The sequence below is a fragment of the Primulina eburnea genome, chromosome 2 (genome assembly GCF_022965805.1).
Source record: "Primulina eburnea isolate SZY01 chromosome 2, ASM2296580v1, whole genome shotgun sequence".
Classification (NCBI taxonomy): domain Eukaryota; kingdom Viridiplantae; phylum Streptophyta; class Magnoliopsida; order Lamiales; family Gesneriaceae; genus Primulina; species Primulina eburnea.
In genome coordinates, this window is record NC_133102.1 from 47,283,028 (window position 1) to 47,307,657 (window position 24,630).

The 24,630-nt window shown below is 33.7% G+C and overlaps 4 protein-coding genes and 1 pseudogene across 6 annotated transcripts; 2 read left to right on the top strand and 3 right to left on the bottom strand.

Annotated features, from left to right (window-relative positions):
• The first annotated feature begins 1,025 nt into the window (after nucleotides 1-1,025).
• LOC140823884 (potassium channel AKT2/3) lies at nucleotides 1,026-6,974 on the top strand. Its single transcript, XM_073185451.1, has 11 exons — nucleotides 1,026-1,475; nucleotides 1,619-1,837; nucleotides 3,481-3,639; nucleotides 3,726-3,783; nucleotides 3,865-4,182; nucleotides 4,663-4,902; nucleotides 4,995-5,312; nucleotides 5,419-5,607; nucleotides 5,762-5,837; nucleotides 5,946-6,512; nucleotides 6,606-6,974. Exons 1-11 carry the CDS (start codon nucleotides 1,234-1,236, stop codon nucleotides 6,734-6,736), a joined length of 2,517 nt encoding a protein of 838 aa, XP_073041552.1. The 5' UTR covers nucleotides 1,026-1,233; the 3' UTR covers nucleotides 6,737-6,974.
• Nucleotides 6,975-11,807: 4,833 nt separating this feature from the next.
• Nucleotides 11,808-13,242, top strand: LOC140824847 (uncharacterized). 3 transcript variants are annotated; one of them, XM_073186392.1, is made up of 3 exons: nucleotides 11,808-12,189; nucleotides 12,506-12,603; nucleotides 12,741-13,242. In XM_073186392.1, the coding sequence occupies exons 1-3, from the start codon at nucleotides 11,818-11,820 to the stop codon at nucleotides 12,751-12,753; spliced, it is 483 nt and encodes a 160-aa protein (XP_073042493.1). In that variant the 5' UTR covers nucleotides 11,808-11,817; the 3' UTR covers nucleotides 12,754-13,242. The 3 variants fall into 3 exon arrangements, 2 of the variants coding, with proteins under 2 accessions (XP_073042493.1, XP_073042492.1); XR_012116471.1 differs by having other exon boundaries at nucleotides 12,308-13,242; XM_073186391.1 differs by having other exon boundaries at nucleotides 12,506-13,242.
• Nucleotides 13,243-13,753: 511 nt separating this feature from the next.
• LOC140823885 (serine hydroxymethyltransferase 6-like) lies at nucleotides 13,754-18,134 on the bottom strand (annotated as a pseudogene).
• Nucleotides 18,135-19,449: 1,315 nt separating this feature from the next.
• Nucleotides 19,450-22,013, bottom strand: LOC140824848 (uncharacterized). Its single transcript, XM_073186393.1, has 5 exons — nucleotides 21,593-22,013; nucleotides 20,777-20,973; nucleotides 20,298-20,396; nucleotides 19,866-19,917; nucleotides 19,450-19,673 (listed from the first exon to the last, which is right to left on the bottom strand). The coding sequence occupies exons 1-5, from the start codon at nucleotides 21,846-21,848 to the stop codon at nucleotides 19,546-19,548; spliced, it is 732 nt and encodes a 243-aa protein (XP_073042494.1). The 5' UTR covers nucleotides 21,849-22,013; the 3' UTR covers nucleotides 19,450-19,545.
• A 316-nt stretch (nucleotides 22,014-22,329) lies between these two features.
• Nucleotides 22,330-24,623, bottom strand: LOC140824403 (ATP-dependent DNA helicase Q-like 4A). The gene is made up of 7 exons (XM_073185992.1): nucleotides 24,588-24,623; nucleotides 24,071-24,232; nucleotides 23,871-23,926; nucleotides 23,320-23,452; nucleotides 23,107-23,201; nucleotides 22,931-23,008; nucleotides 22,330-22,863 (listed from the first exon to the last, which is right to left on the bottom strand). Exons 1-7 carry the CDS (start codon nucleotides 24,621-24,623, stop codon nucleotides 22,638-22,640), a joined length of 786 nt encoding a protein of 261 aa, XP_073042093.1. The 3' UTR covers nucleotides 22,330-22,637.
• Nucleotides 24,624-24,630: the final 7 nt, after the last annotated feature.

The window sequence follows — 24,630 nt, forward strand, 5'->3', positions numbered from 1 at the left end:
TTATAGAACTTATTTTGTAGTCGTTGGAGTAACACTTAAAACACTAGCTATGTATTAGCATCAAAATATCCAATTTGTATAATTTGGTATAGTTTTTAAATTTGTTTTTTTTTTTGGCAGATTATTAATTTCACAATAATTTAATTTGCTAAAAAACTTGGTCTTATAAGTTATAATTAGGGCCGGGAGATGGATGCACTCTTGTTTATGCCCACTTGAATGAATAAGGAAAGGACGTTGGTCCAATTGGTCTCATCCAACTACTAGGAACGAGGAAATAAGGGTGTGTGTGTGTGTGTGTGTGTGTGATGTGACCATTAATGACAATAATTCTTCATCTCATTGATTTTTTTATTCAAATCCAATTTGAATTATGTAATATTTTAAATTGAAAAAGGTTGTTAAAAGAAGAAAACAGATGTTAATTTTGGTAGAAGATAAGAGAACTTACAATAGTAGGATAGAGATATGCCAAATTTTCTTGAATCCATATTGTTCATGGAAGACACGGTTGCTTTTATTCTTCTACATATCCATTACACAAGTATATATTCTCTTTATTCCTTGTTTTAATATTCTTTCAAATCATGAACCAAAACCTAGCTATATCATCCCACAAAAAAGCTATACTTGAAATTGAGATATTATGGTTATGCACGATTCGACCGCGAAATGGCCTATTCCTTTGTGTTTGATCCGGCTCCATAGGTTTATTCCATACATATTTTATCGACCAAGCTAGATAATTTGGTTATAGTTCGATCTGTGTACATACATACAAATAAGTTTGAACTGTGTCCTTTGTAAATGTAATGTAAAAATTTAGGTAAGATGAAGTATCATGAATAGTGCTAGTTGAGAGAGGGGACCCTTAGTGCACCCAAAACCCAAAGAATGCTTTATCAACATAATCGCAGGTTCTCACATAATTGGGCCACTACACCAGCCAGCCAGCAAATGGCATCGGTACAACATATATAAGAGGACAATGTACATTATTTCTCGTCACCTCATGAATTTTTTTCAAGATAATGATATATTTTCCAACTTACAATCATTCTTCCGTCTCTCCAATATCCCTTCTTTGCCCTTTGTTTATAGTTCTTCTAAAAACATAGGAAGTACTCTCCAACCTATCTAACCAATCCATCCATGTTATTTAAAAAAAAAAAGAATATCAAATCTAGCCTTTTTTCCCTTTTGGTAATCAAGTAATTGTGGGTTTTTTGTTTAATGCAAAAAATGGAAATGAAGAATCACACTTTTGATCTTTACTCGATCAGCTCCAACAAGAAAGAAGAAGGGAAAATAGAAAAAGGGTATGATCAAGAAAACAGTAACAGCAGTAGCTCGTCATCAGCGGATCCCAAGAGTCTTTCAAAGCTTATCATTCCGCCATTGGGTGCTAGTGATTCCTACAATTACCAGAATGTTTGCAAGGGAAGAATCATCTCTCCGACGAGTTCAAGATACAGGTGAGTGATCGTACTGATTCTAAATTTTTTGATCTCTTGTTTGTCGAGCTGAGATCGAGTTAAAATAATTAATTATAAGTTTGGTTATTGTTGAAGAAAGACAGCTTAATTTTTGTGATGGATCGCATGCACTTGTGTTGTAGGTGTTGGGAGACTGTGATGGTAATATTGGTGGCATACTCGGCATGGATTTGTCCCTTTGAGATTGCGTTTTCGGACATCAATACGAGCAAACCGTTGTTCGTCACAGACATCATCGTCGACATGTTCTTTGCAGTTGACATTGTCTTGACGTTCTTCGTCGCTTACATTGATCCGACCACTCAACTGCCAGTTCGTGATTCGAGAAAAATTGCTACAAGGTCAGTCAGCGCATCACACACACACATACACACACACACACACGTATATATAACTTATAAAATTAATCTTCGATCACATAAAAATGTGAGATCACGATGGTAAATTTGCTGTTATATTCATCTGCTTGGTGGTTTGTTTCTTTTAATTTTTTGAACAGATAAGTACTGCCCTTGTTCATGTCAGTGTTCTAAAAGGTAACATGCGATAGACAGACGACCAACTACCTGTCTAAATGGTTTTCTAAATTAATTTTTATAATATTTATTAATATTATATATTAATATCTTTAAATTATTATTTTTATTTTATGATATTAAATCATTATTTGATATAAGTGGGAGAAAATTAATGACTAATAAAAAAATAATATGAAATTTTTTATTTTAAGATATTAAATCATTGTTTAAATTAACTTAATATCATCAGTGTCATCCTTCTCTTGTTCGGATGCAAAATTATATTCGTGAAGTTTTCTCACTTTAGATCCAGACGAAAAATAAATTTGATGTGTACATAATATTATTTTTTACCGTAAAACTATCGTTTTTGAACGATAAAGTAGATATGTCTTGTCAAATGATAGAGAAAACGCGGCCCCATATCATGTTTAACATGTTTTAATTTTAACATATTGATATACTTTATCGGATTACTTTATATGAATTATTTCTCCAACTATGATGTTGTCAAATATTAGTTTTTGGATCATCAATATATATATCAACTCTCATAAAAATGTGAGAGACTCATATGATATAATGATATTACGATAGAAGGAGAAATAATATCGGTATAGCATAGACTAACCCTACTTTATCCATTTCAAATGCGAGTGAATATTCTTTTTTCAACGATCCCAAAAATATAATCCATTATCTATATTTAATATTATTTTTTCTATTATTTTATTAATCTAAAACATGTGTTAAATTAAAGTTTGGGACCTGAATTCTATTGGATCTGGTTTGAAAAACTTGCAATATACACATGACACCAAATATTGATAACGTATCCAGAATTTCGGTAAAAAATTAACTAGATTTGAAAAAAAATGCTAATAAATAGCGTAAAATTATGAGTTGACCGAAAACAAATTAAATTGAAAATGAAAAACATACTAATATTAAAAGCACAACTTTCAACGTATTTATATGTAAAAATTAAGATTTTTTTATCGATGTGAATGTGTATCTAATAGTGAATTTTTCTTCTTTGATAATTTTTCGTCAACCTGTTTATGAATTTTCGTTTGAATCTTTGTGTTTTCTTGTTTTGTGTATGCATAATTTCGTCGTTATTGTATCAAACTTTCATGATTGGAATTTTTTTTTTCCGGACCAGAATAGTGAAACTCAAATATTTGATTTGTAGTTTGAAAATCATCATCCATTATTTAACAAAAATAAATCATTAAATATATATCTTATATGAGTTGAATTGCATCATTTTTTTCCTTCCAAAATGCAGACTCACACGTATATCACTGTATTAAAGAAATTAATGTATTAAATTTCTCTCATGATGTTTGAATTCTGGCTTAAAATGTAAAGAAAATTTTTTCTGCACTGAAACTAAACAGCATTAATTTTGAATTGGATAGATTTGATCTCTGCTAAATGGAAACATGTACCAAAAAATGTAGGTACCTTTCAACATGGTTCATAATGGATGTGGCCTCAACTATTCCGTTTAACACCATCTCTTTCTTGATCACTGGCAATCGGCGTCTCTGTCTTTCCTACTCCGCCCTTGGCTTGCTGAGGTTCTGGCGTCTCCGCCGAGTAAATAGGTTCTTTACTAGGTAAGCCTATGTTTTACTCCATATATCAAGCATTTTCGCCTTAGCTTTTTGAAATGCCAGATAACAAATTATGGTGTCGCGCGCAGAATCGAAAAAGACATTAGATTTAGCTACTTCTGGACCAGATGTGCTAGGCTCTTGTTTGTAAGTACAAAAAACGTTCTACATTTATGTGTATGTGTTTGAAAAGATCTTTCTCCAAACAAACTAATTGTTTTTCTGCAGGTAACACTAGTATTAGTCCATTGTGCTGCATGCGCGGCCTACACGTTAGCCGACAGATATCCGAACCAAGGGAACACTTGGATCGGATCCACCATTCCAAATTTTAAACAAACGAGCCTCTGGGTTAGATACATTTCATCACTTTATTTGTCCATCACCACCATGACTACTGTTGGCTACGGAGACATACATGCTGTGAATACGATGGAGATGGCCTTCACAATCTGCTACATGCTCTTCAATCTTGGCTTAACTGCATACATCATTGGCAACATGACCAACTTGGTAGTCGAGGGCACTCGAAGAACCATGGAATTTGTAAGTTTTTCCATCATATAATCAGTGGCCCCGTGTCAAGTTCGATTAGTCATATTTGTGGTATCTACTTCTTGTCATGGTGCCAAAAGTTATAGTTTGTGCATCTCAAATATTTAAAGATCATACAAAAGCTCAACAGTTATGTGTCAATTGATCATGTGGCACATAAAAGTCATCCTACTATTGCTCCCAACATCTTTTCTCCAAATATTCACATCGATGTGCAATTAAGGAGAATCAATAATCTTACCTTGGCTGTAGCATAAATCATATAACCAAGTGCATGATGCTATATGGAAAGGTTATATCTAGTGATAGGAGTGTATGCAAAGATTTAAAATGTAGAATAGCCTAAAAGTTACTTTTCTATGGCTATGTCGTGGCGGTCACATAGGAGAGTAAAAGCAATTGCCGGTCTCCAACAATATCGGGTATTTTAAATTTCTATGCTTATTGAATTCTTTTCTTTTGGGAATGCAGAGAAATAGCATTGAAGCTGCCTCTAGTTTCGTATCCCGGAACCGGTTGCCTGTGAGATTGAAGGAGCAAATAGTGGCTTATATGTGCTTAAGATTCAAGGCTGAGAGCTTAAACCAGCAGCAACTCATCGAACAGCTCCCAAAAACAATATGCAGAAATATACAACAGCACCTGTTCTTTCCAACTGTTGAGAATGTGTATCTCTTTAAGGGTGTTTCCAGAGAAACTCTGTTGCTCTTGGTAAGAATATGATATAAAAATGGCATAAAAGGTTTCATAATATGATATAAATAGAGATGTAACTACCATCCCTTTATGATTTGTGTGAATAGGTTTCAGACATGAAAGCTGAATATATCCCACCAAGGGAGGATGTTATAATACAAAACGAGGCACCAGATGATATTTATATTATTGTGTCTGGTGAAGTTGAAATGATAGATTCTGAGATGGATAGAGAGAATATTTTAAGGATTTTCAAACGTGAGAACATGTTTGGAGAAGTGGGAGCATTGTGTTCTCAACCACAAAGCTTTACGTATCGAACCAAGACTCTCTCGCAACTGCTCAGGCTCAAAACAAGTCTACTAATTGAAGCAATGAGGACTAAACAAGAAGATAATGCCACCATAATAAAGAATTTCCTGCAGGTTTCATGTTCTTTTTCTCCCATTAATTCAAGATTCACATATAGCCAATGAAACTCGAGCTCCAGTTTCGTGGAATTTCAATTAAAGGTATATCTCATGGTTGCAGTATCACAAAAATCTCAAGGATATAAGATCGGGGGCAATATTTCTTGAAGGTGGGGAAGGAGACGATGACTCTAACATGTCGATCAACTTGCTTACGGTTTCTGGTATAGGAAACGCCAACTTTCTTGACGAGCTTCTTAAGGCAGGGTTGGACCCTGATGTTGGGGACTCTAAAGGAAGGACCCCGTTGGTACGTTTCCTAAAATCTTCTGTCCCTACTCCCTGCAAAGGTTCACTTGATTTCTGTTAACTTATAAAAACATGTGGCTTCTATAAAATTTCCAATGTCTTGTTTATGTTAATGTTGCTTTTGGGATTACACCCGTTCTTATGCATTACCTTAGCACATAGCCGCATCAAGAGGACACGAACAGTGTGTTGTGGTGCTTCTAAAGCATGCTTGTAGCTTTCATTTAAAAGGTAAATTTATATTCTTAGAGCTCAATTTTGCAACAATCTTGCAAATATTGACCAAAATTGGTTAAATTTGCAATTCATTGTTGAAAAAGATTCTACGTTTGGAGGCAGATTTTAATGGAAACACAGCACTATGGAACGCTGCGGCAGAAAAGCATCAAACCATATTCAACATCATATACCATTGGGCTTCTGTATCCGATCCTTACGTATCAGGCGACCTTCTATGCACGGCAGCAAGAAGAAACGATACAAATGTGTTGAAAGAACTGTTAAAATACGGATTATATGTGGACTCCAAGGATCGCCATGGATTAACTGCCATACAAGTTGCAACCTCGGAAAATCATGTGGACATGGTGAAGTATCTGCTGCTAAATGGTTCTCAAGTCGATGATAGGGTCAAAAACGTTATTTCTTCCATAAATTTGAATGAAGTTTTGCTAAAACGTGAAGTTGGACACTGTATAACCATGCCCGAATCACTTGATAGAGAAGTTTTTGGATTAAACGAAACCGAGCAGAAGGAAAACTTGGAGTGTACTTCAAAGAAGAAATATTTTTCAAGGGTGAGTTTATACAGAGGCCATCCAATGATCCGAAGAGAAACTTGCAGCACCGAGCCCGGGAAGTTGATTCGGTTGCCATGTTCGATGGAAGAATTCAAGAACATCGCAGGTTGTTATGTTTTTATGCCATATGCAAACAAAAACAAGCATCCAGTTAGTTATATCTTAATTTGTATTGGTTTTGAATGCATGTTCTTGGCAGGTAAAAAGTTCGGATTTGATGCTACAAATGCACTGATGATGAACGAAGAAGGTACAGAAATAGACACTGTTGAAGTGATAAGAGACAATGAAAAGGTGTTCATAGTTGAAAATCCAGGCTCCCCTCTATGACATACCTTTTATTAGTTTATGTGTGTGTAGCCAGCCGATCGAGGGGACCTAATTTTTTAAGTTCGAGACTCTGTTTCGGCACTGCTTAGGGGGGCATATACATATATATTTGCTTGATAAAAACATATGGAATTCACAATCATTTTCTTGTAAGTAAATTCTGAGTTTCATCGATTAAAATGTCGATACTCCGTGTGAGATAAGCATTGGTTTCATTTTGAGAAGCTCATTTTTGTTATTTTTTCTCATACTAGCCAGAAGCACGTGCGATGCACGTAAATATTAATTATTTAATAAAAATTAAAATTTGATTTTTTTAAAAAAGAATTTGATTATTTTTTTATTTATATTGATTTAGTCTTTTGTCATATTAGACGAATAAATTAATTAAGAACTTATATACTTTACTTTCAAAATTGTTTCTTAAATTGAAATTCAGTCGTTAATTTTATGTTATATAATAAATTATAATTAGCATAATATATAGAATGAATTGAACTGAAACAAATTTTGAAAATATATATATCTAAGAACCACGTATAAGGTATAATAACCTAAAAATCAACCAGATTATGGATTTTATAAATGCATAAATCATAATTTATATAAGTGAAGAACACTAAAGACAAATAATTGTCAATTTAAAATATTTATGACTAACTCGTCAAAATATTATCAAAACTAATGAAATAATAATAATTGATAATAAAATATAACCTATAATACTCAAAATTTGCTTTTAAAATTTGTTTTCAATCATTTTTACACGGTTGAAAGATTTTCTCAAACGGTTATAAATATTAACCACGTGAAAAGTGTGAAAGACGGTTCAATATTTCTAATGATATTTTCAACCAGTTGACAATCTAAACAACAAGATATAGTTTGAAGAGTTAGTCTCATGTGAGACCGTCTCACGGATCTTAATCCGTGAGACGGGTCAACCCTACCCATATTCAAATAAAAAGTAATATTCTTAGCATAAAAAGTAATACTTTTTCATGGATGATCCAAATAAGGGATCCGTCTCACAAATACGACCCGTAAGACCGTTTCATACAAGTTTTTGCCTAATTTGAAATGTAAAAACTTGTGAATAGTAAAGACACGGGAATTTTATGGATGTAAAACACTCACACGTCACTCCTTCCTCTGTAAAAAAGATTCCACTAAAAGACTTTGTCTTATATATATATATATATATATATATATATATATATATATATATATATATATATATATATATATATATATATATTTATAAGTGCGACTAAAATATTTAAACTTCTTATTATAGCTAACTATTTTAATTTTTCTATCAGATTCGTATTTTATGATATTATTAGTATATTAAAATTCATAATTATTGATATAAATTCTAATAAATAATTTATTAAATTCTTTACTTTCAATTCTTAGTTAAAAAATAATAAAATATATTAGTATTAAATTTCATATTATTATATTATTATATTATGATATACTTATCATGTTATTGTACTATTGCATTTATAATTATTTTTTCCTTATATCTTAATGTGATACTATAATTTATTACTTAATTAGAAACTACACTAAAATATAATTACAAAATTGCATTAAAATAATAAAATAACATGTAGAAAGAAAATTAAAAGGATAAAATATTTAAACTTAGTATAAAGATGGATTATTTGAGAAAGTTAATTTAGGAATTACATTTTATTCTTGAAGTGATATAAATTATTACAATCAATGTATATTGTAGTGATAATTCATTAGCAATTGTTAGACTATTAATTATATATGATGTGGAATAATTAGGCTACTAATTAATTATATATTAGGTGGAATAAATAAAAAAAATTGATATTTTCTTTTTACACTTACAACAATTAGAAATTTACAAATATATCTTTATTGAATTTTTTGATTTGTATTGATGAGGATGTCATTTTTATCTTTTGACAATTGAAAAAATTGTCAATTATCTACACTTACGTAGGTTTATAGATAAAAAAAATATATTTTTATTATCAAAGATATATTCATTTTTAATGCATAGATTTCCCATAAATTATGTAGAAAATTTCCATGCAATTAATCTAACAACACACAATTTAAGGGGATGGTAGAAAATTTACAATGAAAAACTTTGTTATTATATTTACACTTTTATAAGTATAATAGTTAAATATATATTCTTTTAATATTTTTAATGATTTTTTAAAATTAAAAATAGCTATTGTTTTGATATTTTTTCTAAGAATTATGTATCAAGAAAATATTATTTCTCTAATGTATTTTTATTATAAAATATTTATTCAATTTTTATGTAACATTATTTTCAAAGATTCTTATGTTGCAATTTTTTATTAAAAAATAAAAACACTATTTTAATCCTTATGTATTTAATGATTGTGTAATTTTCATGCAATTAATCTAACAATACACAATTTATGAGAATAGTAGAAAATTTACAAGGAAAATTTTGTTATTCTTTTTGTACTTTTATAAGTATAATAGTTAAATATATATTCTTTTTAATATTTTTTGTAAGAATTATGTATGAAGAAAATATTATTTTTCTAATATATTTTTTATTATCGAATATCGATTCAATTTTTATGTAATATTATTTTCAAAATTTCTTATTTTACAATTTTCTATTAAAAAAATAAAAACACTATGATCCTCATGTGTTTAATGAGTTCAAAAAAATAAATACTTCAATTAAATACATAATCAATACATTACAAATCCATTATCCCAAATTTGTCCCTAAATTTTATATATTTTTTCCACCAATGTCCATGCAATTAATACAAACAATGCATAGTTTTTGGGCAATGTAGTAAAATCACAATCAAAAAACTTTGCCCATCATCCACACTTTTATAGGTATATAGATATAGATATATATATATAGATATAGATATAGATAGATTATATTTTCACAACTTTCTACAACGTGAATCCCTTCTTATCTTGCAAATAGCAGCAATTAACTCGAATTTAATACCATTATTATCGTATACTGCATCCAAATAATTCACATTTAATTTGGTTGGTGAAAAGTACTGAAATATATGAAGTTTTGAGACATCCCTTCCTCTCATAAGATTTGACTGACGGCAGTAACTTTGAGTTGATGCATGTATCACAAATTATGGTGTCCAATCAAGAAACAAATCATTGCACCAATCACTTACAATCCAGAAAGTAGAAAATTTTGTTTTCCTGATTTTAGTTTTTTTTATGTTATCTTTATCTTTAAATAAATATATATATATTTTGTAGTTTTAGTTATTTTTCTCTAATTTGAGCTTATGTGATGCTGATATTCCACGAGAAATGAATTAAAATCGTGGAATTATAAGTATGTAAAACTTCAAATAAAATACAAATCTGTATAAATAAAAAAAAAGGGAGAGAGAGAAGAAATAATGTTACAAGCCATATTTGAAAAAAGAGTCTAATTGAGTGTCACGTAACTTAGCTATCTCAAGTACTGAGTGCAGCTTTGAGCCAACATTCCGAGAAGAATCTGTATATAAAGAAATGAATTGAAGAGCTCCTAAAAGAATCTGTACGTGCTTTTTAGTGCTGGTTTTCTTGTGCTTCTCCATATATAACTTCCGTATGAACAAATAGGTGGGCAATCATTTTTGCTTTGAACCATGTTGATGTGTTTCTTTTGGACATGGCAGGAAGTGTTACGTAATCAAGCAAGCGATATTTGAATTCAAAGCCACATAAATTTGAAGTGGACGTAGCTCAATCTTGAAGTGAACCACTGTAAATATTGGTGTCCATCTTATTCATTGTTGATATCACTTATGATATTCCGTTGCGATGTTAACTCGTTTATTTATCTGATATCCCAACAGGAAGAACATCAACAAACTACAAATTTATTTATTTTCCTTGAATAAATCAATGTTCCGATTAACAAGAATTGTAGATTATTAAATGTTTAGATATCGCTTGGAACAGGGCCGGTCTTAGACTTTGAAGGGCCTGGTGCAAAAAAAAAAAAAAAGTCCTTTGTATTTATATAAAACTAATACTAAAATCATTAATATAAAGAAAATTTCATTATTTGATTACATAAACTAATATCTATAATAAAAAAACATTATATTCCACATTGTTAATAATCAGTATCGTTACTCTATTTTGGTGGTTCTTTTTAGATGTAAGGATCAACATGAAAATTTGAAGTGTCCGATTGATAAACACACTACCCACTATTAAATTTTAAAATATTTGAAGATAAAATCCAAAGTCCAAATATTCAACCCAATATACTCATAACCCCAATTTAATTGGGCCCTATTCAGTCCATTCCAGCTGGGGGCCCTGTGCGGTGGCCCCATGTTGACCACCCCAGGGCCGCCCCTGGCTTGGAATCCGTTTCTCAAGTTGGGTGTAGTTACAGAAGACAGCATTACCGTAAAACAAAGTCGATCCAAGAAACTTTATCATCCTCTTCCCTTAAATAGAGTAGTCAAACTTTAAAAACAAAATCTTGGCTTTGCAAAGAAATAACTACTTAAATTAAACAAAAAAGATGGGAAAGTGAATATTTTAGAAGATTGGCCACTTATTTTGATTCTTTTAAATTAAAAAAAGCAAAAACTTGTGTGAGATGGTCTCACGGGTCGTATTTGTGAGACGAATCTCTTATTTGGGTCATCCATCAAAAATATTACTTTTTATGCTAATAATATTACTTTTTATTGTGAATATGAGTAGGGTTGACCCATCTTACAGATTATGATTCGTGAGACGGTCTCACATGAGACTCACTCATTGAAAAATTTACGTTTTGATCCAAATAAGAAATCTTCTCTGACTGTCCCGTACAAATTTTTGAGTTATATATATCTTCTGATGTATCTTTTAATTTGTTTCTCCCTTATCAAATAATTTGAAATTAGAAGATTCTCTCAATCATCCCCCCCACTCCAAACATATACAATCTTTTAAAAAAAATATATATATATATTGTGTAGATTTATACGAATTTATTTCCATTATTATCGAGATTCTACTATTATGAATAGACAGGACTCGTCGTTCCCTTTGATCTCTTTAAAATGATGATGAGTCGTTCGTCTTCATCATACATCTCTTCCGTTAAAGGTTTCTACAACTTTCTTAACCGGGAACTCGACAATCTCGATCACCTTTTCATGGCACAGAACTTCATGTCGTTCGAGTTCCTTCAGGCCGTGCTATCCACGCTTCGATCCGTCCATTCGCAGTTAACGACTTTGGGCCAGAAGTTGCAATTGCCGGTCGGAGACAAATGGCTCTACGAGTGCATGGACGAGAGCGCCAGGCTTTGGAAAGCTTGCCAAGTGATGAAAGCAGGGGTGTCTAGCATGGAGTATTACTGCTCGACTGGTGCTGATATAGGCAATCTTCTTGTTGATCCTGCCGCTTTAAATGCTCAGCTTTCCCGCCAGGTTAGTGTTTGCATCGAAAATTTGGAGTTGGTTTAGTTTTGGTTGTGGGAAAGGTTTTGGCTGTGTTTCTATGACTAATTCTGCGTCCCTTCAATCTCGGTTAATTGCTTCCACAAAGCGAGAAGAGATCCGACCAAATTTGTTATTGGAGCCTATTGTGCTGATAAGGTTGTTCGGGCCAGTTGGTTTGGCTACTCAGCATTGGTTGTCTAGCGAAAATAGCAACTAGCAGAGTTAAAAAATCTGAACTCCAAACAACTATCTTTTTGAATATTTTTTTTTATCTTTCTCAAGCCAAATGCATGCTTGTTGACAGATTAAGCGGGCGATCAACGATTGTCAGGGGCAGAAGAGCATGCTAGAAGCGAGAAACAAAATCTTAGCAGCAGGAAGATTGCACACTCTGTGCCTGAGGTTTGATGAAAACCATCTCTTGTCTGAATGGAGGTTAAACGAGTACAATGGTTTTAGAGGAGTATTGTATGCAATGAAGAACGTGAGCACATTTCTTCTAGTGATTCTACTGAGTGGCCTTGTTTATTGTTGGCCAGATTCGAGTTTTAGCCTTCGATTCCACGAAGAGGGCTCGATTTTTGACTCAGGTTTCATGCTCACGGCAGCTACATTGCATCAGAGAGTGATGAACACGATGAGTCTACTCGACTCCCAGCCGGGGATTCTTGTTTATGAGTTACAAAAGGCTAAGCTTTCAACGGATGAGCTGAAAATGGAGATAGATGGCCTGATTAAGGGCGGGTTCCAAAACGACGCATACTATAGGAAAGCTGAGAACTTGAAGAGTTGTTTTGGAGATTTGCAACGTGGAGTCGAGAGTGTAATTGTGCAACTTGACGACTTCTTTGACGAAATAGTTGAGGTTCGGGAGAAGCTCATGGATATGTGTTCTCGTAGGTAGAAAGAATGGAAGAGGAGATTTGCAGTCAACAAAAAATTATATATTCTTTTAGAATAGTTGGCATAGGTAAATCCAAACTATAAATTGCAATCTTATCTTTATTCTTTTTCAAATATAAACATTACAAAAATTTTATATATCCTATATATAATTCACGTCGCTTATTCTATGGATGCTTTGGGGAGAAGTATTGTATTTCTTGAGAGAACAAGACATGAAAGAAATCTCGAGGGAAGAAGAATGTGATTCTCTCTTTCGAGTGAAGAAAACATGGAGAGAGAATATGGTTAGAAAATGATAGCTCCAGCATCATTAAATACAGCGAAAATGAAAAGGACAGATTTGAAGTCGCCTCTTTGGCATGGTTTTACTATAAAACAAAAATAAGCTCTTTCTTTTTTAATTATATTTTTTGGGTTTTGATAGCAAAAGGTACAAGAGACTACAAACTTCGCAGGATTAAGTTATAAAACAGTATATGCTTCAATAAATCGGAAGATGAATGGTTGATTTTGACATTTGAAGCATTAATTTGAGTTTTTAAGTGATGTCGCAGTACTTTCTTCAACAAAAAAACAAAAAAAAAAACAATAACGCTCAACTTTCGTTTTCTTGCTTTTCTTTCCAACATTCAAGAGGACGAGTTCCTTTCGATAATAAGGTGTTGCAAACATCGTCAAGTCTTTCAACGATTTGTTTTCTTTACATCTCATAAAGAAGAGCAATAAATTACAGTACAAAATACGACGACTTTGCAACCACCCATGGCGGATAATGATTCCGACATTATGCACTGGCACAAACATGAATGTGAACGAGTGTGCTCCCAACATATTTAAAACACACGCGTGGATTGGCATGATCCGACCACACCACACGCGGACAAGCAAAACACCTCTTGCCATGGACGAGTTTGAAGCACAAACGCTACACCTCACAGCCACTGATAAACTACTCGGTCAGAATATGATCAATTTTCACAGTAATGTTACCAGATTATTCATCAAAGCCTGGCAGAGCAAACTGGGAGGTAAAATTTTCGACTCTCGCTCGAAGCTCAACTGTCTCTTTGTTGTTATCAAGACCCTTCAGAAAATGTTTCGGTAGTTTCCCATGTTCCCTCAGCACTGAACTAGCAATCTCTGCAGCAGTTATGAGATATTCAGCCATTGTCTCAAAATCAGCCTCGCGACAGCCTCTTGATGTCATTGCAGGAGTGCCTGTGGGAAGAAAAATGAAAACTTCCGTTACTGCACACAAACAATGAGGGTGCATAACGCATTATGGAAATGTGCTCGAGATGTTCGTTTCAACAAGATAATTACTAACCAATTCTTACACCTCCAGGGGTGATATTGCCATTGTCATCAAAAATGGTTACTTTATTGAGTGTGATGTGACACAACTCACACACCTTCTCAAAAATTTTCCCTACAAGTAGCAAAATTTAGAAAAGATAAATAGAGGCCCTACGGAGAAAGCATCAGCAGAATAAGGTACCCATAGACAAAAGCAAGCTACAACCAATTAAGCACACATCTAGAAAACACAATGCAAGTGCTTGCATAATTCTGTATTATGTTATCAAATAAACATTATCATTCAGGTAAAAAAATTCATAGTTCAAAAGTTCAATATTTTATCACAAAACATCAAATTAAACACCAAGAAGAATCCTATCAGTTGGGTAGAGAAACAAGACCAAGACAAAAAAAAAGATCAAAGAGTCACCGAACCCCTCAAAACGCAGACTAAAATATTCATGACTCACAAAAAACAATTATTATTCTCTATCAACTAGCCTAGTAATTATATTCCATTAATTCTAAATTTAAATTTAATCAAAGAGAGCTCCTATCCAGTAACAGAAAAAAAGTAGCCTAGTTTGAGTACCGAGATGGGTAAGGATATGGGACTCAAGCGCTGCTCTACAGCTGATCAGATCATCCACAATATCCAAACATCAAACTAATAAAAACAAAGAAAACATAGTTGACTACTTTTGCAGAATAAAAAATGAAAACGATCCCTTTTCTCAATGAAAAGTTCTCCCAGATAAAAACTGTCAATTCGCAACTATCAAAATCAACACTGTTTTAACAGCTCATGCCATAACTCGAGTCCAACAAATATTGAGGCCTCATCTTGAATATGATAAAACAAAGATTCGGTGGAAACCGTTCAGGGGAAAAACAATACCTGTCAACCCAAAATTTCTCAGATCCCAAAGCAACAGATGATTGTCCGTGCCTCCAGTGACCAGTCTACAGTTTCTTTTCAATAAAGCCGCAGCCAAAGCCTGGGCGTTTTTCTTTACTTGTAGCATATACATCTTGTACTCAGGCGTAGCAACTTGTTTCAGTGCTATTGCAAGGGCAGCAATGTGATTATTGTGTGGTCCACCTTGCAGTGCTGGGAAAACTGCAAAGTTTATCTTTTCTTCAAAATCATACCTATCACTACCATCACCATGATTTAAAAGCATCCCCCTCTTCCTTTGCTTTGGCCCCTTCCTGTAAAAAATAATCCCTCCCCTAGGGCCACGAAGACTTTTATGGGTGGTTGAGGTGACAATATCACAATATTCAAAAGGACTTGCACACTCCTGCGTAAAGAAACAAATGTAATTAGATAAATACAAGCCTATTTCTTGAATAAGAAAAACAAAATGCATAAAACTGACACAAAACAGGAGTTACAGCACTCAAAACAGGAAGGACGGCATTGTTTGTAGTAACCATGTTACATAAATTCACACAATACTGATTTCTGAATCGAAAAAAATATCTAAAAGTATTACATGTCACATGGTTCTGTTCTGTGAGTGCAACATTAGAATTTAATGCCAGAAATCATATTAAAAATCACCAAGAAACTTTTGTTCTGCGGAAATAAATCAAGCTAAACACAAAACAATTCATTTCTCCAAGTTAGAATGTGAACCAATCAATTTCATCCAAAAATGCAGCTAACTGCAAACAAACACTGCTTCAACAGGCAGTAGACCATGGTTTGTATTTGCCGCCTTGTAAGTTCAAGTTTCAAGGACATTCAAGATCAGGCTAGTAGTTCAATAGCAAAAAATTGTATACCCACTAACATTTGCAGGAACCAAATTCTTTAAGCTTGAATCCAGCAAGAAGCAAATGAACAATCCAACAAATTCAGAGCAGGAATTCTAACAATTAAGGCATTGAAATCAGTTGGTTATGATACAAGAGCAGAAAACGCCTCTATGATAAGCCTTTGGCAATAACCGTAAAAAAATAATCCAAATAAAAGGAACACATTAAAAGACAAATGACAAAAGTGCAATTTCACTAAAGCATGGCAGAGGAAATTTTCGGTAGTATGCTAAGTTCCATTTCAAAAGTACAATCCAAGCAGGGATTCATTCTTTCACACCCCAAACCTTGCCAAATCAGAAGACAAAAACAGCGGTAAGTAATCAATTCAAGACACGTGGTTTAATCAAATAGGAATGCATAGTAATACAAAGTAAACCAATAGGAAAAGTTTACAAAAAATTGACGCCAGCCCATAAAAATCACAAAACATTTCACCTTAGAAGCAATAAGACCACTAATCTGAGCCATATCACACAACAAAACTGCACCACATTTATCTGCAATTTGTCTAAATCTTGCATAATCCCACTCCCGGGGATATGAACTTCCACCACAAATTAATATCTTTGGACGAAAATCAAGTGCCTTCTCCTCAAGCTTTTCATAGTCTATATACCCTGTTTGTGGATTAACCTTATACGGCAGGCTCTCAAAAAATATTGACGCCCCCGAGACCTTTCTCCCATTTGGCAAATAACATCCATGGCTTGTGTTGCCTCCAGATGGAGTGTCCAACCCCATTATCCTATCACCAGGTAACAAAATACCTGTGTAAACTGCAAAATTTGCGGATGTACACGAGTAAGGCTGTACATTCACACCCCAATTTTCAGAATCAAGCCCAAAAGCATACAATGCACGCTCACGACAAAGTGTTTCAATCTCATCAATATACTGATTTCCACCGTAGTAACGTGCCCCTGGCATCCCCTCCGAATATTTATTAGTCAAATGGCTTCCTAAAGCCTCCATTACTGCTTTACACACAAAATTCTCTGAAGCAATCAATTCGATCCCTCTATACTGCCTCTGCTTCTCCTTTTCCATGATTCCAAAAACATCAGGGTCTGCGTCTTGTAATCTCTGATTTCCCCAAGCTTTGACCATCTTCCTACGCGACTCCAGATACTCCATATCTGGAGAAGAAACTGTAAATCCCTTTGAAAAGGAAGATGGGACCGAAGACCCGGAATCGCAGTCACGTCTACGCTTCAAACACATAGAATGGCCCAAAATCCGAAACTCCTCCCCATCTTTTTCTCCATCATCAGTCTTTCTACCCTTACTTTCACTCGAATTAATATCCAAATCGTGATTATGGTTCGCCGTCTCCTGGTCCATCAGTTGGAGAGGAGCCGAGGGCACAGGATGTAAAGGGTCACCTAACTCTCGATTCGATCTGGAAGGAAATCGAGTCGTCGGCGATTTTCGAGCCACAATGCACCTTCAACCGTCTTCGACCCATGAGATGAAAACCCTAGAGAAAGCCCATTGGCCGTGGTTGGCAGGAAGGTCGAATCCATTAAAACGGAGCTGTAAAATAATCAAACGGTCCAACCTAACACCCAAAGAGTGAGCAGCAACGACAAAAACAAGAACACAGGCGGCGGCGGCGGATGAGGGAGCAGTGAACACGAGACTAGTGAAATTTCCATATAAGAAAATCAAATCTAATAAATCACAGAATAAAGATTAACAGAAAGGGATTTCCCAAGAATCGAGAAGCCTCAAAAACAAACAAAGAATCCAATTGGGAAATGGAAATTGGGGAGATTGGAGGGAGGATGAACCTAGACCAGACTGGTTGGCATGGAGGAGAGCAGATTCAGAGCTCTGATTGCATCTCGATTTTTCCAAACCAAAACAAATTCATCGGAAAAAAACTTGTCAGGATTTTGAAGGGATTTTTTAATAAATTTTTACCAAAATATCAAATAATTTCTAATAATAAAAATAAAAATAAAGAACCGGAGTTTCAAAACCGGCTCCTGCAATTTTTATAAAATTTTATTTTATTTTTTATTTTGATTGATACGTTTTATTAGGACTTTTGTTATTTATTATATATTATATTGTTATTTATAAATTATATATACTTATTAAAAACCTAATAATCTATACTATCTATACTATATTATTAAGTGTGAGAACCTCATAATAATTACCTAGAGAGGACACCAAATTTTTTTCCACTTTTACTCTTATATGATACTAATATTACACATTTTTTTTTGTTTTTTTTTTTAAATTTCAACACACACTTTTATTTTTATTTTTTTATATCAACCATTAAATATAAATTTAGTCACTCCATAATTTGTCAAATTTCACTTTAGTACATCGATAATAATAAAAAAGATTGTAAACACACACAACACGTGTGCATTACACGTAACTAGTATTGATAACAATTCCGGTTTGTATTCAAATTAACCAATTTTTTTTTAATAAAATTGAAAAAAAATGAAATGTTAAACTATTGCCAACGTTAGAGATGAACAAGTTTCGGTCAGAACTGATTTAGTTTGAAATGGTCTTTTTAAAAAATTTATACTTGAAACTATTTTTTTCTTATCATACTTAAACTTCTATTTAAATAAAATAATTTCATGTATTTTTAAATTCTGTATTATTACTTACTTCCGTGTCAAAAAAATTCAATATCATGATTTTGAGATGGTTTTGAAAATTAATTTATGATTAGTTAACGTTCTTATTTAAATAAAATAATTCCATATATTTAAAATTATGTATATTATAATAGAGTGAGTCTCATGTGAGACCGTCTCACGGATCATAATCTGTGAGACGAGTCAACCCTATCCATATTCACAATAAAAAGTAATACTCTTAGTATAAAAAATAATATTTTTTCATGCGTGACCCAAATAAGAGATCCGTATAAAAAATACGACCCATGAGAGTCGAGATCGTCTCACATAAATTTTTGCCGTTATTAATAATGTTTAGACTTTTAACAATGTTAAGTATTTAAATTTAGATAAGATTCAACAACCTTCATAAATTTAGATAAGAATACGATAATTGTATATCTCAATTCATTTAATATAATAGTCTTTTTCGATATCAAATATCATTTGTACCAAAATATGAAAATAGATACTAAATAATATAAATATAGATATTTAAAATATATAAAAACTCTATTAGACCGTCTCACGACTCGATTTTTATTTTTATGCAAAAAATATTTTTTTCATTGGAAATATGATCGAAAAAAAAAGGTTAGATACGGCTTTTTAGACATACTAAACACACAGTCAAAGCAAACGAGTGACTTGACTACATATGTCAATCTTGTATCACAGTACGTCTCGTACGACACCTGAGCACACATCTATACACAATCCCGACGAAAAGGAGACTACCAGAAAGCACGCTCGCGCCAACGTGGAACGCTCTTTGAATCCCATATCCTCCTGCATGTGATGCAAGACATAAGTTCTCACATGATCATCGAAACAAAGAATCAAACTCGTGTGCACATGTAAAGAAAATTAAGCATAGTTGTGACATTCACAATAAGATGTCTCTTTTTCATGAAGAATGGAAAACTTAAACATATCTTGCAATGTAGATAAGTGCGCACGAGAAGGGAGAGTTAAACGTACCAGTGGCAATGAACTCATACTCCCCCATCTCATAGAGAAAGGCCAGCAGCAACTGCAAATAAAAATCACAAACAGATCACCTCACAATCAAAAAATCGAAAAACTAGAGCAGTATACACGCGCAACACAATCGACAGAAGTTGACACGGAATCTTAGTTTCTCTGCTAACTTTGTACAATAATGTAGATCTCCTGCAGTATATAATGTATCAATGTACTTTTCAGTTTTCAAGAGAAAATTTTGACTTAAATAATATTTATATTTGGAGAAGACATAGCCATTCGATTTCTTTTTGTTTTTCTATAATATAATATGGGTCTGTTTAAGTATTACCTACAAGTAAAAACACAGGTACTTGATGCAAACATTCATTTGAAGACAAGGAGGAAGTATATCATTTTTTTTTATCTATTCCATGTAAATAAGCTCACCCCAAGAAGGCGCATTACGTAGTAGATGCATCTCACGCCATCGGGAGCTATCAATATTATGATTATCCTGCTCATAAGCAGCGGTAAAGCTAATACTTTCTGCAAAACAAAAGGTAGCATGGACATGCATAAGACATTATAAACAGATGGCACGCATTCTATGTTACTTAAGCAACAGGGCATAAAAGAGGCAACAAAAACAGCATAGAATCTACAGTACTAGTATCTGTCCTGACGAAAATGCAAACATAATTATGCGAAACTTCACTAAACAACCAAAAAATTATCATTGTGATAAATTATTGAATTTCTGAAAGATGGAGATTTTTTACGTGTCACCATAAATGCTGATAATGTCGTGCTGGCGCGTCTTTTCAAGTGACAAACATGGCGCTTATGAAGGAAGACTGAAAACAAAAGAATGTCAAAATGACAACTTAGTAGCAAAAGTAAGTGCAGATATAGCAACAGATCCTAACCTGGAAAAGGCCTTGCATTCCACCAGTGGAAAGGCCATTATATCGTCGAACTTTTTTAAGGACCTCAACAACATCATCTGTAGGAAGACCGTCTTGCGACATCTCTGGTGCCAGGTTATTTATTATGCAACAACATAATGGGCATTTACACTGTTGAATAGACGATCTATACATCCAAAATTGCATGATACAGCCAGCTGCAAAAGCATATGGTCTAAAAAATTTACAACATTATCGATTGCAGTAGGATCTCCACACACACACACGTGCGTAAATAACATTAACCTTGGAAGGTCCATTTACTTAGAAATTCAAACTTTGCCCCCTCCTAAAGGGAAAAACAAATATTTCGATTTTACTACAGCACCAAACATTCTAGCCCTGTTCAAGTTCCTCCTATTATGTTTTGTCCATCCCATGAGCATATGCACAAGTAAGAGAGAAAAAATCTTCACACCACAGAAACGTAGTGTGACAGCAAAATCTTCCCACTGAACCTGCTTGATGCTTTCTACTTAACAAAATATATTTTTTTCTGCAAATTTCCAAAGTGGAAACACTATGTTAGAAGGCTGATTTTGAGGTGAAAATGGACATACTTGCATGGAAAAATTCTGGATATCCTCCGAAACAAACCATCAGATCTTAATACTAGAAACCCATAAAGATATATATAATCAAAGCACTAAGTGAACTTCTCGTTTAATACATCAACTACAAAATAGGAGGCCACACACAGAAACAGAAGAGAGAGAAAGCCAAAAAAAACCAAAATTCCTCAAAAGGAATGAAAGTAAAAGAAGGTAGAAAACTTACCACAAAACAAATGACCGCAATTTGTTCTACATGGGATGTCGAATTTATCAAAACAGATGGGGCAAACTTCATCAACTGGAGCCATATTATTTATGTTGTAATCTCGAACAAAATCCTCTAGAACTCCATTTTCTTTCATCTTTTCTTCTTCCTCAGGCACCATTTCGTCCACCCAATAGCCAGATATTTTTTTACATGCCTCAATTTTTTGGGAAGTGAAATCTATATCAAGATCATCCCCGTTTTGAAATTCCATTTTCTTTTGTGTCTGAACTTCCGTGTGGGATTTGAAGTCAAGATTTTTACTTTCCCTTTCCGTATTTTCCCAAGATTTTCGTGTTTTGGATTATGGGCGGAGATGGCAGAGAACATTTTCAATTCTCCGCGAATGCCACTTAGGTAGGAAATGTGGCGACACGTTGCCTACTATGGATTAGTGGTCCCATTCCCATATAATATTGTCTCTCTTTTTTTAATGTTGATGTCTGGATAAGGAGATATGTATGAATACGCATAATATATATTAGTTAAATATATCGCAATTCGATAAAATCGATACTCTGTTATTAATATTTGTTATAAATTTGCCATACTACTAAAAAAATTATCTCGAAACAACGAATTAGTATCAGAATTTTTTAAAATGTAAAAATGCAACATCATACTGATGCATAGTATATACGTAATAAATCATACAGTAAATACTGTTTACTTACCTAGTAAAGTATAATTAATTACTTAATTTTGAAGTAATTAATTTATCATATATTTTGTCAAAATCAAGTTAAACAGCATCTTTTCATGCGATATACAAAGTTGACTACAATGGAAAAAGGCATGCAACTCCAGGTTAGAATTTCATTCCCCAAAGAAAATTTGAGAAATGGTTATGGAATCGACCATGAAGATTGTTACTCAAGTTGTTGGCCATGCTCTTCCACCGCTATTCTGATCAATCTCACCAATTTCAACCTCAAATAAGCTATCAATATCTTCGTATCCGTATTCACACTCAAGACTGATGTTCAAATTTGTTGCCAGACTCTTATCCACCTTTTTCACCAACCTTTTCTTGGACCTGCCAGTGCTTTCGACTAGGAAATTGTCGTCGTTTGAATTTGTATTGGAAACTCCGTCGGCCTGTCTTAATTCTCCTCTTTGAATATGTGCTATCATTGCTACTGCTGCTGCTGTTTTTGTCCTTGTAAGAATCTCTTACGGTAGCTCCAATGGTTTCCAGCACTCGATCACCATATTTGGTTATTTTTGCTCTGAAATTAAAAGATTGTTTATATTTGCAAGTTTCTTCGATAAATCCAATCTGAAGGTTTCACTTACTTGCCAATGCCATTAATCTCCAAGAGTTCATCTATGTTTCTTGGAATCCTTTTACTGATATGCTGCAGTGTCGCGTTTCTACGAATAAGAACCAACACCAAAAAAAAAGAGTCAAGGAGACCTGAGTAGTTTCTTCGAGCGATCTATTGACAGAGAGCATAAGCGTAGAAGTGTACCCAAAAATGTGATATGCCATGACCCCTTCTCCAGCTTCCTTGACTAGGACTGTTCTGAGCATTCGCAATGCAGAATATAATTTGGCTGAAAGGGTCTGGAGAGAAACAAGACAACACAGGAATAAATTATTGAACCTAAGTACTAAGCTAGAGGGTGATTAGGAATAGAAAAACGACGAATCCTAACAGTTAGATTGAAGATTGTATTATTACAAAATCAACTTCATAGTGGGGCTCGGCAGGAATATCTATTGATGGAGGACTTTGTTTACCTGATGTCGGTGATCCTTTTGTGGGAGTGGCCTCAGATCGACCTGATTTCAGTGGTTTACCAGAAGATGGGAATCTGCATAGTAGACGTCGTCGTTATGAAGAGCATACGTTAAAAGATCGTGGAGGGGCAGGGAAAGAGATCTGCATATCCAACCAAATTTATGAATAAATGGTTTGAGCTCATGACAATGATCCTTGGTATAGCTACATGAAAATACAAACTTGAGCAATGATAAATCGTTATTTGCAATACAAATTTTGTGTCGTAAATCAACGCTGTGGTCTTAAATTTCAAATCTCAACACCATCGTAAATCAGCACATTGATCAAACTGATATATATTGAGCTCAAAACGAACACAAAACCAAGGCTCTTGAATAAAAATACGCCACACCGTGAAGCATTCTAATGCATCCAACATATAGAATGTTGGATATTTCAACACACCAAAATGAAAAGTATGATCACCTCAATAATCCGAGGGATAGAACCTTAGTTTAATCGTCTGGCCACCAGCAAAGAGACTGTAAACCCTGGATTCATTAACCTGATGATTAAAAAAAGGCAATATTCAAAGGATGCTATTAGATAAATAACTACTGAATCTATGTGTGCGTGTCAGAACAAACAAGAAAGGGATCAGCAATAGAGAGTGAGGATTGAGGAACATAGAAAACATAGCACGTTGTGCCTTTAATAGTGATGATACCGATCCGTATAAATCACTTTTTTCCACATCCTCCATCAGAATATCCTCGATCACGATGTGACGCAACTCACGGGACGCTTCATCCTTGGCCAAATGTTTTCCAGCTCCATGCAGGCTCTGAGTCTCATGTCTGTGTTTCTTAACCTAAGTAATTTGGTTATCAGGATAATGTTAACAAAGTGTCCAAGTGTCTCTAGGGAGATGTATAAACTAAGCGAGATTGTTCATAAGTTTTTCGAGTCGATCCGAATAATATTTAATTCGTATTCGAGTTTATCGAATTTGAGTCGAGTCGAAGTCAATTTAAATTATTTTATTTTATAATTTACAAATCGTTCTCAAATCATAATATTTTTTTAAATTTAAATAATTTAAAATATGTTTAAATCTTTTAAGTAAAACTCGAAATTTAATTCGAAAATCCAACTTTTCCGAGAATTAGAACATCGAATCGATATCGGGATTCGAGCCTCCTCCGTTTTACACTCCTTTGTCACACTGACGAATGAGTGGACGAGAATCGAATGCGATACATATTAGCG